The 19,378-nt window shown below is 42.1% G+C and overlaps 1 protein-coding gene across 1 annotated transcript; it reads left to right on the top strand.

Moving 5' to 3' along the window:
* The first annotated feature begins 338 nt into the window (after positions 1-338).
* lrrc24 (leucine rich repeat containing 24) lies at positions 339-13,505 on the top strand. The gene is made up of 5 exons (XM_047589595.1): positions 339-926; positions 9,019-9,212; positions 10,096-10,374; positions 10,555-10,723; positions 11,408-13,505. The coding sequence occupies exons 2-5, from the start codon at positions 9,051-9,053 to the stop codon at positions 12,652-12,654; spliced, it is 1,857 nt and encodes a 618-aa protein (XP_047445551.1). The 5' UTR covers positions 339-926; positions 9,019-9,050; the 3' UTR covers positions 12,655-13,505.
* The last annotated feature ends 5,873 nt before the right edge of the window (positions 13,506-19,378 follow it).

The raw sequence follows: 19,378 nt of genomic DNA, 5'->3' as shown, positions 1-19,378 counted from the left end.
ACCAATTCATCCTCTCGCCCACAAGCAGTAATGAGCAGTTGCCACCCGCTAGGACTGAACAATGTGGTTTCACAGGACACTGAGAGACGGCAGTTCAGCTTGGACTCACTTGCCCCAGGTCAGACAGAGAAGGTACTCTTTTCAACTCCTTCCGCCGTTTTCCACCCGTCGTCACAGCCGGAAATATCAGCCCGAGCGTCTCCCTTTCCTTTCAGCAACGCTGCATGGAGGATCCGCTTTAACACGCCCCTAACATTTCATAATAAAAGACAAGGCTGCTGTCCGTGGTGCTGAAATCAATCTGCTTCATTCTGATGTGTTGTTTCACAATAAAGCGACGGACATTGCAGCTAAAGTTATCTGGAACAGTCGGCTCCGGGCAGCCGGGAAACCCAGCAAAATATGTTTTGAAAGTGAATAAATGAGAATAAAGAAACTAAACATCACCCTCTTACTCGTGCACAAAAAAGGAGAGAAACAGGGAGATGGAGAGAAAGGGGGAGGGAGTCCATTCAAGCACGGATAATTAGAGGAGTGGGTCACTGTCGGAAGATCGCATTCGACGAAGGCAGGAGGAGAGGGGAAAGCGAATCAAAGCCGCATAACAATATCAGAGGAAGGGAGACAAGAGCCTTAATCACCGGCGCTGACGCCCAGCCTTGGCAGATGCGAGCAGTTCCCTCCTCCAGCTCTCAGCGTCCAATTACAATGGACGAGCTGAGCCTGTGCGGACTGTGAACCGCTGCCCAGTCAAAGAGCGAACCGGCCAGAGGGAGGGAAGCGATGTTCCAGCGCATCTCCCTGCAGTGATTTCAAGTGGGATTTTTTGATTTTTTATTTTCATTGTTATTATTCAATTTTTATTTCTAAATCCTCCGAGCAAGTGGAAAGACTGCTGCCAGAGATTAAGAGTGCGCAAGGAAACGGTAGGTCGCAGTTGTGTTTTGTGGGAAAAGGGGACAGTGCGCGCCTGGGATAGTAACACTGAGGGTCCTCACATGTTGTTTGTTGGCGACCCCGTTTGACATGTGATTCATTTTTAATCCCAAACCAAATAGCTTTTATTTGTTTTTGTTTTTTTGTTTTTTTTTTTTTTTTTTTTTTGTAATAGCCTGTATGTTGAATTGGTGATCGTCCGCGGTGTACTTTAGGAGATTACAAAGATGCGGTGAAACAACAGAGGTACATTTTTATTGATGCTGGAATAACCTCATGAATGGAGTTAAGATGAAATGAAGATAGCAGCGGAGGGCCACGAAGCCACAACTGAATGGCAGTACTTCCCTAAATGAACTTTACAATTAATGACCTGAATAAAAGGGAAATATCTGGATATTTACGAGTAAATAAATGAAGTTGATGAAACAGTATTACTGAAGTTTTTAGTCTATTCTCTTTATGAAGTGCAATACACACAACTCTTTAGATTCTTCAAACTGAGATTCCCTGTGAAATAATAATAATAATAATAATAATAATAATAATAATAATAATAATAATAATAATAATAATAATAATCTATGTCATTATGATAGAAGTAAAATTGCTGTAGTGATTTGATGCCTGATCCTTTTTGTGGTAGTATCATAGTGGCATGGGAAAAGATAAAAACACTGGATATAATAGCGTACAGCACAGCAATATCTGTATGACTTTAATATTAACCACATATTTGTGAAATGTGCCACCCTAAACTCAGCTTTGACAGGGTCATCATACTGACTGCATTAGCTTGGGCAGGTGTCCCTAATAAATGGGCCACTAAGTCCATATAAATAAATAATGAACCATACAGCTCGGCAGCACCCGTAACAACAGCCTTTGTGAAGCATAATAAACGCCTGCCTAAAAGCGCCGGAAAAGAAACCCTTGAGAAAATCTACCACCGTCACATTAGCACCGAAAAAGTTTGCCAAATAGCACCTGGGTCATCCTATGGAGTAACTATATATATATGTATATATTACAATAGTTAAAATCACTATTGTACAATTGTAGTGACAACATTTTAGAGGCTATGTTCACTGCAGAGCCACCTCACATTGATGATAGTGAGGTGTTGGGATACAAAAAAAATGAAGCATGATAAGATCACTGCTGAGCACAGCGCACACCCTATAGGGATCTGGCAGAAGTATTACAGAGACACTACAGGAGATGCCAAGAGCAATATGGTATGATTAGGTTACGATAGCTTACTATTAATAATATATTTCCCTACAGGAAGACCTCCATGTCCTCTCCTTCTGAATCTTCAGCATCACTGTTCCTTCCCTAATGTTGTAATGCACGCCCCTCTGGTTAATTGCTATTCTGCACATGAAGCAGCGTGGAGTCAAACAGCGGGCCCCTAGATAGGACCTCATTTGTTTAATTCCAATGGTGGGGAATCTGTCTTGCATGGACAGATCTGTGTGGACAAGTTGACTTTTTACGCCTGCAGAGATGTTTAATTTTTCATCGACTGCTGTCTGCCAGACAAAGATGACTGAAATCTCACTTGGCTGTAATTGTATAGCACCCTCAAATTCCAACCTGACTTGGGAAAGATATTGGCAGATGGCAAAGATCAGCTGAAATAAGAAATGCATGAGGGTGAGGGTTACAGATAACCACAATATAGGCATGTCACAGTGTAATTTGACATACGTCTGACATCCATCTCTTGGAGTCAGCGGATGCTGTCACTTCCATGGCAACAAAGAAACATAATTTATGAGGATTCAGTAGATCCTTCTGCAGACACCACTGCACATCCAATATCACAGAAATGCAATATAGTAAGATGATAAGAAGTCGTTATCGAAGCATCGTCATTTTATTTTTGGACACACGCTCCCTTTCCCACGCACTTCCATTGCTGCTTGAGTAATACCTGCACTTTCAACCGAACTGCCATAAACAATATTTACAATTCAGATTTACCCATCTGGAACATCAGGGGGAAATGCAGTAATGCAGCAGCTTAAAAGAAAACAGAGCCAAATAAAAATCCAGCCATGCAAGTACTTTTATTAAAACTGGGAGAAATATTAAAATGGAAGAGAGTGTTCTGCTTTTCAACAGAGGAGGACGCAGCTCCCCTTCATTCATCTTCCAACCTGTCCGAGCTCATCAGTCCCTTGCAACGTGAAACAAACATTTACTGGGCAACTGTCAAATGCAATTGGTGTGTGTGTCAGTGACAGACAACGACTGACAAAGAAGAAGAGGGCTGCAACCAAACTCATGAAAATGCATTATAAATAATACAAATCAAACCACTCATTCTGCTCTGGCATAATCAACTGGCTCATAAATTCTGCAGACCGTCAGATCAGGCTACTGTGAGAGAAATTGCTCTGATCGATTGCATCAACTAACCTTGACTATTACAATGGACAGGCAATGAGACAGGGAGAAAATTGGCATTTGAAAAGGGGTGAACAAAAAACACCAGTAAGCGTCAGACAGGTAATGTTGACACAGAGACTCTTCTGAAGAGGGAAGGGCAGAGAACACTGACAGTCACGTTTCAAAAGGTGACACAATTTATGAAACTGCTGCTGACGTGTTTACCAAAAGCATGAAAACAATGGGTGACAAAGACACGCATACAGAAACACAGACATGGCTGATGTCTCATTATTGGTTTCTCGGAATCTGCCTTATTTTTACTTTAAAGAAACGGTTGAGGACACATGGGGAAATAAGCTTTCTTGCCAAGAGTGAGGTGAGAAGATTGACACCACACTCGAACATGTACTGTCAATATTAATCTAAATCCACAGTTAGCTTAGCTTAGCATAAAGACTTGGCAGGAAACAGCAAATGGCTGCATGGTTTTTCCCAACCAAAAATATTTTTTGTTTCTTTTTCAAAAAACAAAACATTTCCTTTCTTTATGCTAAGCTAAGCCATCTGCTGCTTTTCCCATATAATGAGGCACCAGTGATTTACCTCTCTGCAAGAAATCCATTCAATGTATTCTTCAAAAACATTTCCCTCCAGTACTTTAGGATGGAATAGATGGGAGAGGTCCTTTATTGCTGTAGAGAGGTATGCTCCAGTCTCACAACCTAATAAGTTCTACAGTGCTCTGCTAATTAGCCATTAAAGATCTGTTATAATCAACTAATAAAAGCATAGCATTGGGTTGTCATGCTGTGAAAACATTCAGCTTGCTAGCATTCATCCCTTCTCTTTGATGACTAGCTCTTAATAAATGGAACCAGTTGCTTTTCTAAAAATTAAAATCTTTTTTCTTTTTCTTTTTTTTTACAACCTGGCAATGCAAAAGTTACTCTTAACTATTAAAAGCGTTAATAAGACCACTAGTTACAACAGTATGTCTTATTGAAACAGACAATCACAGTCAGTTTACATCACATACAACCTAAGTTAGTCACAATCACTGAAGGTATAATTATGTAGACTGCTGGAGAACCAGTAAATGTGCAGGAGATTTTGTCTTTATCTGTGTTCTAGTATGAGGGAAGCATGCTGAGAGCTGTTTCATAAAATGTGTTCTTTCATAAAAGGTCAGAAAATGGAATAATTCTTTTGCGATAGACTAATTTAATTTTTATTTATAAATAAATTCAGTACTAACAGCAATAAGATTTCAGCGCATAGTGCTGTAGTTGTTTTGAAGTCATAGATTTTTTACACAGCATTTGTTGCTTCTGTTTCATCATGCACATACAGAAGTGCCTTCAGAGAAATGGAAAGCACGGAGCAGCAGGGAAATTATGCAAGGCTACAAGAGGTTTAAAATCTCTTTTTAAGCTTTCAGCAATCATAATGTAGCATTCCAATCACCCCCTCCTAAACAGCGAGGGCATCAAATTTAAATCTTATGTGGAGAAGACAATATTGATTATGAAGCCATACAGTTGCCACCGTGCTTTTAGTTCTTGATTATGAGTCACAAATCACACTGAGTTGAGAACACACCAAGACTTGTCGAACCTGAGGATAGAAAAAATGGTGTCAGCCGTGCCACTTAGCGTTGGAGTGCTGCTGTTGGCTGCAAAGCGCAACTGTCTGTAAAGCAACAAACTAAATTGCATTTTCTGGATGTGGTCGAGCCTCCGTGCATTTCGTATCAGTAACTTTTTAGCTTTGCTTTTTTAGCTGGTCAGCTTACAAGGCGAACAACAGTTTCTCCTATACATCACAAACAGACATGTCACAGCAGTTTATCAAGTGAACTTGGAAAAATCTGAGATTTATGGAGTTTGCCTAAGTAAGGGGAGACCGAGTGAGGGTTTTAGACTAAACACTCCACTGGGAGCTGTGGGAGAGTGCTGCTGCTGCTCTGAGGGTTATTCTGCTGGAGGCAGCCTGACAGTGAGCTAGACACACGCATGCACACAACTAGGCGATCTCAGCAAGAAGCAACATGCACTCATTTACTCTGTTTCTCTACAACACAGACATTCACGAATGCCAGCCAAATCCCATCTGCTTTCATGGTGAAAATCAATGGCTGCAGAGCCCAACTGGACAGAGTGGTAGTGGCAAAATAAAGAAATCAATGCAGACTTATTAACTGAGCAGAGCATCCCTTACTGCGGATGCAAAAATATGTGCGAGCGCTTGCATCTGACTTGGCCTCTGTTTGGGAATGATGATGGCTGCTGCTGGTTGTGGGCAGGATTTGTGAGCGCATAAGCACTTGCGTGTCTTTCTCTGTGTGTGTCTCTCATTAAAGAGTATGTGTTCCTGAATGTTGGTGGCTGGTGCTTGAGTACAAGTGCTACATTGTGGGCGTGCTCTGCATGCTCATGAGCGTGTGTTTGTGTGTTTTTTTGCGCACACGATCGAGACTGTCTCTCAAAGTCAGCGCGTTACTCTTGGGTTGGTGCCACATTATTGTGTGTTTGGTGCCTTGGCCTCAGTCTATTTGTGGACAAAAGGATGCTCTGAGACAAATGATTTAGCACCTGTCAGTCAGAGCAGAAGGACAAGAGATGAGAAAAGAGAGAGGTCAGACACTTGGAAAAGGGAAAATGATGGAGGCTTTTCAGGGAAACCACGAAGGGAGCAGGAGAGAAAAGGAGAGACAGAGCAAAGGAGAGGAAAAAGTCGAACCCAAAGAAAGAGAAATCGAATTGGACCGAAAGAGAATTTACGATTTAGCTGCAGGTCATCATATAACCCAAGTGCCTGTGAGCAATTTTCAGCAGGAAATGACAGCTTCTATTTCTGCCGAGTTGTTTGCCTAACGCCAGCTCGCAGGAACACTGGCTAGCCTTCGGGCCCCGCCAGCCGACCTTCCCTCATCACAAGAGTTACCATAACAACGGATGAGGCCGACCTGCACCAGTGGCAGCGCAGGGATGTGAACTTTCCCTCTCCCTCCAGCACTCTGGCTGTCTGCTGCACCTCCGACACATCAACACCCGCCCTCCTTGAGAAAATAAGGCAAAATTCATAGCAGAGCGATGGGGCACACTTTTCCTGTAGTGAATGTTTGGTCAGCCAGGCTGTGATTGTTCAGCAGTGAATGATTTGTTTGGGGCATGGAAACAAAGAGCTGTGTCAAGAAATAAAGCAGACCATTCTAATTTCACAAATGCTCAAATACACAAACTCCTACCCAATCTGGAGTCCAGAGCAAAATGATGTTTGCGGATACGTGTGCGGATGCATTTTAGGAGGAAGGTGCTGATGGTGAATGCTGAACAGGCTTTGCGTGACGTGGGATTCATTAGATTTCCCTGGGCATTTGTTGACTGACATCTGCCCTGGCGGGTGCTCTCGTTTGACACTCGGATATGTGCGCACAACTTTAAGCTCTAAACATCCTATTTACGCATTCCACACAGTCAATAAAAATATATCGCTGACCTCGTTTTATTCCACGCCGAACAAAGCATCTCTATGGAAATGTCGACAGCGCCGAGAGCGGCTTAGCTAACAAGCATCTGATTGTGCAGATTACGCGTGTTCCACCGAGGATTACTGAGACTGAAATGAACAAATTGACCTTTTACCACTGAAATCCCACATCAGCATGACAAAAGATGACAGTCAAGCACAGTGAGTGCAGTCTGAATCTGAAACAGTGGAGCATATACTGTACCATAAAACAGCAGTCAGCAGCAGCATTATTTAAAGAGCTCCCCTGTTTTATTTTGGTCATTGTTCTCTTTCAGCTTGCCGAGCCTGATAACTCCACATGCTGTCCCTGGAATGCGCGTCTCATCAGGCTACAGTAACCCTGCATGCTCAGTATTATTGGCCGCTGGGATCATTATTATTTTTCTTTTTTTTTTTAAATAGAGTGACACTGAAGTGAACAGAGACATGAAGCTATTTCCTCTACATGGCAGGGTGTCATTCGCATTGATGTTGAGCTTCCATTGAAAGAACAAATACTGTATCAGACTCTGCATCCTGTTCTGTGTGTGTATTCTTAGCCGAGGACAGGCGAGTGTCTTCCTCTCCGGTTCCCTCCTGACACTTTTCAAGCAAGTCAAAGCTATTTAGAAGTCATCTCACTGTGAGACGTAACAAAAGCTCAATGACAGACCAAGGCCTCATTCAAAATTCAATTTCTGTGCTTTCTCTTTCCAACAATAGAAATCCATAATTTCTCTCCATGCTTGTTTGGAGAGCTCTGGAGAGGAAATGGCATGCTTTCGTTAATAAGTGTCTCTCTATTTTTTTGCTGCGAGAAGATGATTGAACAGCTTATGTAGGTCACATTGTATTAATCTTTCTGGCTATCCTCTTAAACGCACGCTAAATCAAACATGCAATATTAAAATTCAGTTCATTGCTCATTTGCCTAATAATGCAGTGTGACTGCACCGAGAATGACTTCTCAACTGGGATGGCGATAATATAGCTTAAGCATTAAATTACTGGTCTGGATTATAACACCACAAATGGCACATGCTTGATGTCTAAGTGTGACAGTTCAAACGCCCAGCATACTAAATATTTATCTGTTTATTTCGGGGACAAGACCCCTTCAGAAGTTTAATGAGCATGTGCACATCCTGTTAATCAATAAACTCTTCGAATCACTCAGAGCCAGATGTAAATGCTATCAATTATCTGTCTGAGTGACTCCGCAATCTTAAACAAACTCGAAATTTCAGTCAAAAAGTCAGACAAGCTTAATGGGATATGGAGGCGAGGCTAGGGTGCACATGAATGTTTTATAAGAATGTGAGACTTCAGATTGGATCAATTAGATGTTTGTAGTGGAAGACACTTCTTCAGGATGAGGCAGGCAAGCGTACCTGCTGTCACTGGGGCAGGATGGCGGGCATTTCAACATGTAGCTTATCCCCAGGGTGTCTTCATGTGATCTGGTGCTGATGAGCTATTGTTAACACCGCTGGGCTACATGGTATTGGTCTGAAGACATTTTGAAATGAAATGTCAAGCGTTACAATAATCTCTTCTGGGCTGTATAGTAAAGAAAATAAAAATAAAAAAATAAAAACGCACGGATGAGTCGCTCTGGGATGGGTTTGTGTCAGTGTACACGCATTGCTTTGAGGCGCAGAAAGCCGCCGGTGCTGATGGTTGAGATGATTAGAGCTGCTTAGCACTTGAGATTTTCCTTTGAGGAGGTAAATGTGGTTTCGAAGATTACATGGTTCAAAAGAGAGCCTCTGTTCCTTCACACGCCTGACGAACACACGTGTGTATGTGTTTGTAAGACAAAGAGAGAGGGAGGACAGAACTAGAGGGAGGTTGTGTTTGCGCCTGCATTAAACAGACAAGAGAGAGGTCCTTGAGGCAACCTGCACATCTTTTATCACATCTTTAATTAATTGAAGCCCATAATAGAAGTAGCTACCATTGCACTGAAGAGACGCAGCCAATTTGAAAACGGACGCAGATAAAGAGATACACATATGTTCTTGTGCCATTCTGCAGTCATCTGCACATACACAGCACTTCTGCAGCTGTCGGCTTATGTTTGTGAATTAATACACTATCATGAAGGCTTGCTGTTGTGTAACTGACTAAGTGGCTTACAATATCTTCTTCTTTTTCACTTTCTTTCCTCAGGTTTGTCTCTAAAGGCCTACTAAGAAACCAACATGACCCCCTTGTGGTTCTGCAGACTCCTCCTGATCATCCTAGCCTTCAGCCCTCCACTGTCCCTGGGATGTCCCTCCAGCTGTCGCTGCTACAGCCTCACAGTGGAGTGCGGATCCCTGGGGATCAAAGAAATCCCAAAAGGCGTCCCTTCTGTCACTGAGGTCTGTTGGCAATTTGACAATAAGTTAGGGCACTACATGCCATCGCATTGTGTCTGACCTGTCTGCTCACATCAGTGGTTTTCAGTTGATTTCCTCTCTGATCCATTCTTATTAGCCTGAAATGATTGTGGTTAATCAATTCTCCGTGACCCTCTTTGATGTAAGCCTGAGGGAGGGGCTGAGCTGTTGACTGTGTAATTATTCATTCTTGCTCAGAAAGTGACTCTTGCACACCCTCTGATCATCTGTTGAGAAGATGTTTAACATTACACTGTCTTTTCCTCTCGGGTTCAGGCCCCCCAGCATTACTGCGGCTCATGAATATTAATAAAAAGCATGTCCCGTATAAATTGTTCCATTAACCTCAGTCACCAGGTCTATCTCATCTATCATATTTTACCTCACTGTCCTGTGGTTTCCTCTGTGAAAACAACATAGACGAATGGCTGCTAACTATCAAGCAGACATCCGTGCACTGGGGACAAAATACAGGAAGGCCTCCACCTAGAGCTTCAGTCAATCTACAGTGTTTCGTTGGAATATGTTTACTGTGATTTCTGCACATATTTGCAAGAGAGCTGAACCACAAAACAGGAAAAAAAAAGCAGTGCGGCCCACATAGTCATTGTTATGATCATTTCACATTGTTTGTAGTGCTTGCATTAGCATACATCCAAAGCTCTGTGCATCACAGGGAAATAGTTTTTTTTAAGTGGGCCTGTACATTTTTCTGCTCACTGAACACAGGTCTGCATAAGGCCATGTTCAATTTCCTCCACAGAAAACAAAGCACCAAGTCAAACAACACATTATGCCATGCTTATCCTAAATCAATGATTTTGTGATCACTCTACTAATTTCATTTGCCCTGTGTCCCAAAAAGACTATCTTCCTCCAGGACAATGCCATAGTGCAAATACGTCTTCAGGACCTCACTCGCTTAGGAAGCCTTCATTACCTGTACCTGCAGAATAACAGCATTTCAGCCCTGGAGCCCGGGGCCTTTCTCAGCCAAGGGCAGCTGCTGGAGCTGGCTCTCAATAGAAACCTCATCCACCTGGTCACCCCTGACATTTTTAGGGGTCTAGAGCACCTCCGGGTCCTCTACCTCGCCGGCAACCAGATTACTAGGGTCCAGGACCATACCTTCAGAGGACTGCAGGTATGACTGAGATGAAGGAATGATTGATGAGTGAAAAGGGTTAATAAACACTTTGATTTGAGTGAAATATGAAGAAATATGGGATGTTATTAAACCCCTACCATACAGTAATGCAGTGATGACTCACATTTCTTTGACTTTTCACACATCATCTGCATTATTTCTTCTTGCTGTCTGCAGCGTCTGCAGGAACTTCACCTGCAGGAAAACAGTATAGAGCTGCTTGCAGAGCAAGCTCTGTCTGGCTTGTCATCACTGGCCCTGCTGGATCTCAGCAGGAATCACCTCCGCACTCTGGGAGCCTCGTCCCTCAAACCGCTTGTCAGCCTGCAGGTTCTCCGAGTCACAGGTAGGCAGAATACTATGACCAGCAAGCCATAACAGATTGATGTCAAGGAATGGAAGTGCCCTTTAACATATTTTACACATCCAACTATTTCAGTACGCTTACAAAACCAACAATCTAGCAGTCACTTCACACTGTGATTGTGTGCGTGACTGTGTGTGATTGGTGAGCTGTAGAGAGGTGTCAAAGGAACCAGGGATTAAACTCTGAGCTGAGCTCCTTTACTATTTCCATATTTTTTTTTTCACTTTTCATGTGAAAAACCACCTGTGGCACTATAAATGTCCTTTGGTGAGACTGTGACTGAAAATGTGCAGAGCTTTTCTGTGTTTAAACATCTGCCCTCTCTGTGTGACAGTTCTCTTTTCACCCTGCCATCGACTGGTCATTTGGAATGATTGATATCATTGTTGATTTTCATCATGGTCAGACAACAAACCATTCTGACTAAATATACCCCTTGTTTGGCCTCAAACAAAGTTTAAATTGGTGTAAACAAAAGGTCCAGTTAGCTTCTTTCAGTCTATCGGATGATCAGCGACCTATGGAGCTTGCAGAGTGGTCATGGACGTGTTAACAAATTCTCATCGTGTTTGCTTAAAAGTTTTTTCTCAACTCTGAAAACACAATTTGATTAACCTCGGTTTAACCCATTCATCCTTGTCTGTTTCCATTTATCTCTTCCAGAGAACCCATGGCGCTGTGATTGTGCCCTTGGCTGGCTAAGGACTTGGATCAGCAAAGACGGACAGCGCCTCTTGAGTTCTGCAGAGCAGCGCCGTCTCATGTGCTCAGAACCTCCTCGCCTCTCTCACCTCAGCCTGGTGGAGGTTGCTCCCAACAGTCTGGTCTGCATCCCTCCTGTGGTGCAGCTTGAGCCAAGCCACCTGACTGTGCGACTAGGAGAGAGCCTCCGAGTGTCCTGCCAGGCCTCTGGATACCCTCAGCCGCAGGTGACCTGGAAGAAGGCCTCTCATGGTAAAGCCCAAGTGTCACCTCGAGGCCTAGTTCAGGAGCTGGGACCCAATGGGGAGCTGTTCAGGCCTGGGGCTGGAGGGGTGGTGACAGCCTTGCCCAGTGGTGGAGGAGTCAAGATGGGAGGAGCCGGAGGAATCCATGAACTTGTGCGTGGGACTGAGGAGGGCGGCGAGAGGGACAGCTTTGATCCAGACATGGGCAGCGGCATGCTGTTCCTCAGTAATGTGACTGTAGCACATGCTGGCCGCTATGAGTGTGAGGCCTGGAACCCAGGCGGAATTGCCCGTGTTACCTTCCACCTGGCTGTCAACATGTCCGCTTCCTCATATTCATCCCAGTTCTGGCCTCGCTTGAATACACATTCCTATATTTCCTCTTCGTCTAACTCATTATATCAACCAGAGGTTCTGGATGTAAGCCAGGAGCCGCTGTATGAGCAGGACAGCATGGACTTCAGTGCCCTGGGCCCTGCCACACAGACTGCTATTGCTGTTGGCATCTCATTGCTGGCACTAACTGCTGTGCTACTCTTGATTATGATCTACACCCGTCACCAGCAGTATCAAAAGGAGGACAGTGGCTCCTACTGTACCAGCAAGGAAGAGAGCATCCTCTATGTGAACGACTACTCTGATGGACCCACCACCTTTGCACAGCTGGAAGAGTACCGCGATGACCATGGCCATGAGATGTATGTACTCAACCGGGCCAAGCCCGTCGTTGGTTCCACTTCATCAAGGTGTCCCATGATGAGTGGCTTTGTCCAGCAGAAGGGTATGAAGGAGGCTCTCCTGGACCACGAAATGGTGCAGACACTCACAAGATCAGGGGGAATGGGGCTTCGCAGAAACCCCGCAGACGGAGGAGAGGGACCCCTAACGACGGACCCAGAAGAGCTCTTCCTCAGTCAGAGTCTCCTCTTTGGCTCACAGGTTGCCTACGAGATTCACTGCTAAGGGAGTTTTTACATAGTGACATGAAATGAAGTGCTGATGGACCCAATTAAAGACATTAAAGGAAATCATCTCGGTGCAATGATTTGAAGTATCAGATTATTATCTGGCCTACCAAAAGAGAGGAGAGTGTCTGTCAGCAGTTGCTGGGGGGGAAACCTGGATCACAACCGGGCTGCCAGTGATCCTCTACTGACTGATTGTATGACATGATGTGTCAGGGGGCTGAGCAGTGAGTGGAGAAAAAAAAAAACAAGTGAACCATACCTTTCCGTCTTCAAATCAACCCTTTAAAGATCATTTTAAGTGGCTGACCTTATCATAAATGGTTAGTATGACAGTTAAATCCTCAGAAGAGAGGGTAAAACTCTACAGCACAGCGTGGCTAATGGTCCGTGTTTTGTACTGGTTTCTCTCTTTAGGTTTCATTTTCCATGTTTTTGTCTGTGTTTTTGTGTAAATATAATGAAGCTAATTTTCACTGTGAAGTACGTTTGTTTTGTGGACCCTGCTGCAGATCATATTAGATCTAAAGTTATTCTATTACAGAAGCCGCATTATCATATGTGTGTGTGGGTGGGGTGGGTGGATTTGCAGAAAAAGGCACAATCTGAATGCAACAGCTAGTCTTTTTTTTTTTTTTTTTATGTCTGTACCATAGCCTTGTATTCCTTGATGTCATGTTTGTTTTTTTCTACCAGTTATTTGCAAAGCTAAAAACAAAGATTTCTAATGCCTGAAATTGAGTCTATGAAAGCATCCATTCCATGAATATCACCCTGTAACAACCATACTAATGTGACTATTGTACATTTTGTCTTTGGTTTCTGCATAATAAAATGTATTTTAAAAGAGCCTGCGCTTCTCTTTATATAAGATCAACTGGTCACTTTAACACAGCTACTGGCAGTTTTATAGACTCACGGCGCACTGTATAGTTTTTATTCTCTTATCGACAACCCATGAGACATTGTAGATGGGAGTGAAAAATATATCTTTCTACCCATACTGTAGAGGTCAGGTCTGTGAGAAGTCCGTGGTTCATAAAGTCTGTGGTTCATGGTTCTATCTTAACTACTTGTCTAAGATAGAAGAGTGCTTTTGGAAATGTGGTTTGAAAAGGCAGTAATCTGTGCTTCACACCAAACCCCAGATATTGATTTTAAGTTGAAAAACATGTCAATATCCTTTTAAAATGGCTGCTATCAGAAACTTACTCCTATAAGCACCGTATAGCATCAGCACAATGTCAGTATGCAGTATGTACTGTTGAACACTGAGTTTACCAAGAAAAGGTGGTCAGTTTGATGGACAGATAAAAGATCAGTTCAATTTCTCAGGAAATACCCCAGAGCTCTGTCTATATGTCCCCCCCAGTAAAGTTTCATGTGTAGAAAGGGTTTTTGTCACAGATACATAATTGTGGAGAACGGTGAGCGAAGAGTCATGTGTTTCAAACCCCACCGCAAACGCCCACCAGAAGCTATTGCCAAAGAGGGTAATACTGAGGCCAATGGTGTATTTAGTTGCATAACAGTATTATAAGTAAATCACATCTACTTTTTGATTTTGTGAGCACGACTGCATCACAGTAGTGCAAGATACAGCCACAAAACTACAATGGGAACTCATGGGTCAAAATGTCAGCGTATTAACTGGCGTTGCAGCTCATTTGATCCCATTCTAAGAAGGACTCTAGTTTGGCTGAATAAATTATTGAAAAGTCAAATAAAGGTCTGCCATCTTTATCTATATAAAAGCATCAGATAAAAGAGGATTAAATGTATGCTGGTCCAGTTATGGTCCAATTATGTCAAAAAATTTAACAATCAAGTGTTCCTACTTGTAGAAGTCAAAGGATTGCAGGCTGGGATAGGACTTTGAGTTCCACACATAGTTAGTTTGAGGCAACAAATGCACACAATATTATGGAAAGGCTCGGAGTGTAATGAATGCTTCCTTATCATATTAAGAGAATAAAAAGTGCATTTTCTGTATTAGCGCAGAACACAACAAGAGAGAGCGAGCAGCTATTTAGCATAGCTCAACATAAATACTGCAATAAAGGGAAAACAGGAAGTGTGGCTAGTTTTGCTCAGATGAACAGTGTGTGCACTGACTGACCAACAGCAGCCTTCCCACACACAGCTGAGCTAATACAAAGGAGAAAAACAGAACATTACCCCTGCAATGGAAAAGAAGATGTGACTCTTCGACCGACAGCCCTCACAACACCTTCTTATTACAGCTGAAGGTGTATCATGCACCCTATCTTACACAATGCCACGGAAAATTATCTTATTCCAGCTGTCCAGTGAGGCAAATGGATTTCCTTTGTGTCTACTGTGATACAATTCTCAGGCTGTGTCATTACATGTCCAACAGAGCCCAGCTTACAATGGTTGTCAGGGGCACAATGGATTTGGTACATATAAGTAAGCAGACTAATGTTGCTGCAGCTGGCTGAGTCTTACTTTCTCTGTATGGCTCACAGCAAGAAGACAAAAAGGCAGAGCCGTGTATAGGACAGCACAATAATTGCGAGGCAAATCCGAACGTGGGAAAGCTTGCCGCTTGTCGCTTGTCTTTCTCTTATTTTGTCAAAATCTCTGAAGACAGTTGGTTTTTTTTTTCTTATCGCACCTTCTCTAATCACTCCATAATATTTTCCAAGATCCCCGCCGGTGTACCTGCAGGCATATGCTGTTGATGAGAGAACTCCATAATTGATTTAACAGCCAGAAGATTATGCAAAAATAATACTAATGATAGCAGTAACATGGAAATCGAGGTTTTAACGTGCTGCCGCTGCTCAAAGCAACCGGACTAAATATCATGGTGCAGGTTTTACCTTTTTTAAAAGGCACTGGCAGTTTGCAATTAATCGTAGGTCATTGTTCATGTGTAACTGGATCCATCACCCATTTTTCTTTTTTTTTTTTTTATGCAGAAGAAACTTTACGGCTTTCACATTTAAGATTCAGGGGCTGAATATATCTTTTCTAAGATTTTGGGTGAGATTAGTACTTTTGGGAACTTTCAGAACTGCTCAAGGGCAGTGTAGGACAGATGTCAACATTCAAATCAGAATTCTTAGCATTAAGAAATAAGAAGCAAGGAAACGGGAACACAGCTACACATTACCACCACGATATAAAATGAAAGCTGGGATGTTTGAACTGTCAGACTTTGGTTTGACTTTTTAAACCTGAGCTCATCAATCAACATGTGGAGTGAGGATGCTGCAGAGAAGAGTGTGAGCTCATGGTTCTCATACTGATGCTGCTCTTTTTTTTTCATCTTTTTTTTTTTCACCATGCTTTCAAGTATCTGTTCTCATCTCTCTTCGAACTTCAACACAAGGGAATGAATTTCTCTATGAGGTCAAATATGAGATATCTGGGACTGAATTATTGATGCATTTCCACCTGGCCTCTACAGTGACGTTTCCAAGAGGAAGGGTTTGTACAAAAATTCTTTGCAATGTTACATGTCACTGCCTGTGCACAGATTTTAGTTTCACATCAATGCAGCTTTGATGCAGTGATGAATGATGTTTAAATTATGCCTGGCAGTGTGAGGTCAGTCAGATCTATTCATATTAAACAGTTTTATTAATATCAGAGCAAGGATGGAAAGCGTGTGTGCACCTGCAGAGAAACAAGTAGAGCCAGCAATCAACCCCCCATGCATCGATTCAAGTCCTACAATAATGGTATGTTTTTTAACAGTACTGTTTGATTATAATTCGAACATATGGTTTGGCTTCATTTTAGTTTTTTGTTGTTGTTTTATATTCAAGGCATGAATTAAGAGCATGAGATTTCTCGCCCAGGATTATATGACTGATTAAAAATAATATTTTTTTTATATCAGCACTTCAACTGTGAAAAAGACAACAGGTATAAAAATCTAAGAAACAGCTTTTTTTCCCCACCTACAGGGTCAGCAGGGTCCTGTTGAAAAAAAAAGTACGTGAATTACGCTTTTGCTTCATATCTGACATTTCATCTTCTTCAGCTCTGCTGTCTCTTATTATGATGGACCCCAAACATCACAGTAATTGGTCACCGATGGAAAAAAGAAAGAAAAAGAAAAAAAAGCAGCTATTAATGTGATGAAATGCACATGAAATCAGAGCAGTGCCGACTTGTTTATAGTCAGGTCATGTCTCATGGCTGCTCATTACACATATTATGATATTTATTTGTTCATATCATATCATAGTTATTTAATTGTAAGCATTGCTGCCTTCCAATGGGGTGGTATTTACCATGTTCACAAGGAGAGTTCATGCGATCGGCGCCTTCGTTTTCCTTACATTGGGCTCTGTGGCCTCAAGATGCCATGCCTTGCCATCTCTTTAAGACTTATGGTTAATGTTACGACTTAAACACCAATAATTCTGTGTACAAGTCTTCCCATGTCATGACCATGAGCTCACAAGTCCCATTTGAAGGCAGCATTAATCACTCTGCATTTCACAATTATCAGGGATAGAATCACCTTGTATCAGGTCTTCTGGTTTGTATCATGTCTACATGCTGCATTTATGATTTATCTGGATGCATCTGTTTGCTTCTGCTATCCTCATCCTCTTCTCCCCTCGTCTCTGCTACGTCTTCATCTCCTGTTTTCTATCCCTCTACCTGCCTGCGCTCAAACTGATGTGTCTCCACATAATAGCTGGGTTTCGACTGTTAAGAAAAAAGAAAAAAAAGAAAAAGAAAAGCCCTAAGGGGTTGGAATTGTATTATTCTTGAAATAATGTAGCAATGATTTATTTATTTTTTTTAACATTACCTTCCTGGCAAACATGCAGCAGCATGTAGGTGTAATTGGTTTGCAGCTATAAAATAATTTGATAAAAATTAAAAATTTAAAAGAATATTTTGAAATTATACTTACATACTCAGTGTGCGTAAATGTTAAACTATGTGTAACTCAGTGTAACATGTTATGTTCGAGGCTGGGTAGTTAACAATCAATGCTAGCTAAATTAAGCCTGCCGTAAATGTTCAGCTGAACCAGAAAACTAGATAAATAGTTGAAATGCTTTAAGTATTGGAAATAATTTGATAAATATTTTTGCTGAAGTCCTTTCTGTGTAAAGTTTGCATGTCCTCCCTCTGGGCTTACGTTCTCTCCAGGTACTCCAGCTTCCTCCCAAGCTCGAGCAGCATTGTTGGTCGTTGGGTGCATTGGTGGTTCTAAATTGGCTGTAGGTGTGAGTGTGGTTTTCTGTCTCTCTGTGTTAGCCCTGCAATGGACTGGTGACCCGTCCAGGGTCTACGCCACCTCGTGCCGAGTGGCAGCTGGATTAGGTTCCAGCCTCCTTGCGCCCTCTAGAGGACAAGCAGAGAAGCGTAGTGTCAAATTTTCTAAAATTTCTAAATAATCTAAACAATTAGTTAAAAGCAATGGTGAAAAAAATCCTCCCATGGGGTCCCATTGCATTTAACTACTGATGTTTTACTGACGTAGCAAAATTACCAGTAACCACTAGTTGGTTGCCATTAATCGGTTTGGCAGCCTCAGCTGCAAAGTGAACTACTTTAAATTAATCAAAAATAATTTGACCTATCACAATAACCTGAATAATAATAACTATTTAATAATCTGACGATTTAAATTAAGGTCCTCTCTCTGGGAATTCAGCTACTGTATATCCCTAAATAGACACCTGGTTCCAGACAGAAGGCAGCATGTGTCTTGATCGCTAGCGAAAACACAACCTTACCATATCGCTCTAAGAGAACAATCTGCACAATTTGCAGCCACATTATTGAAACTGCCACAAAGGGCCAGCATTGCTGCATGGAACATGATGTGATGACGACAGCCGAACACTGTGGTTGAATGTGGAAGGAAATGTCCACTTCTATTTCAGGGCATTTCCCTTTGCAGGATGTCCCCTAATCCCACCAATGGACAAACTACCATTGGCTAAAGGTAACGGATAAAATGTTGAACTGTCCATCTGACACTGTGAGAGTTACTGTACAAGTATAATATAGAGACCTTACATATTTTCACTTGTCATAGTAGGAATAGTGAGGCAAATATTGTATAAAATGGCCCATCAATTGTACCAATAACCCACCAAGGTGAGGCTGCATTTAAACTGAGTCGTGTTTACAGTGTGCATGGGAAAAGGTGGATGGTAATTTATGCTGCTTTTAAAATGGAACTTGTGAGGTTGCGATCTGAACATGTGAAGATGTGTACATGAAACGCTTTGGCCTCAAGTGGTAACATTGATGATAAGGTGAGAACACAACTGCTTGGCAACTGTTGTTGTTGGGGTAAAGCTATTAATGCAGCAATGTATTGAACAAAGACTAACATTATATTAACTCACCATTTACCTCCACTATTTCTGAAAACATCAGCAAACACGTGGACTTTTCTCAGAAACACAGAAAACACAACCCCATCTGAATGCAGCACAGATAAAACGCAGTTGTGTATAATGTTATTAATTACACCTGTTCTTTTTCCTTCTTTGACAACCCAAAAGATGTTTTTTGGAAAGATGTGAATAGGGAACTGAAATTATGGCATTACCTCTGGGATAGCTTCTGCTCCCTAGTTTCATCAACTGCAGTTTCATTTAGCATTGATTTCACTGATCTTTCTGTAAAATAAAGCATTCAACATTTCTTAAGGCAACGAGAAACTGAAAGCTTAAAAAGACATTACTTTTCATCTGTAAAATAAATTACTA

Source organism: Mugil cephalus, chromosome 7, assembly GCF_022458985.1.
Source record: "Mugil cephalus isolate CIBA_MC_2020 chromosome 7, CIBA_Mcephalus_1.1, whole genome shotgun sequence".
Taxonomy (NCBI): Eukaryota; Metazoa; Chordata; class Actinopteri; order Mugiliformes; family Mugilidae; genus Mugil; species Mugil cephalus.
This window is presented reverse-complemented; position numbering and strand designations above follow the sequence as displayed.

What these genes read in the sequence shown, in the direction of transcription:
- lrrc24 (XM_047589595.1), top strand. Translation starts at nt 9,051, where the DNA reads ATGACCCCCTTGTGGTTCTGCAGACTCCTCCTGATCATCCTAGCCTTC. An exon ending in GCGTCCCTTCTGTCACTGAG is followed by an intron (nt 9,213 to 10,095) that starts GTCTGTTGGCAA and finishes TGTCCCAAAAAG; the next exon opens with ACTATCTTCCTCCAGGACAA. An exon ending in ATACCTTCAGAGGACTGCAG is followed by an intron (nt 10,375 to 10,554) that starts GTATGACTGAGA and finishes TGCTGTCTGCAG; the next exon opens with CGTCTGCAGGAACTTCACCT.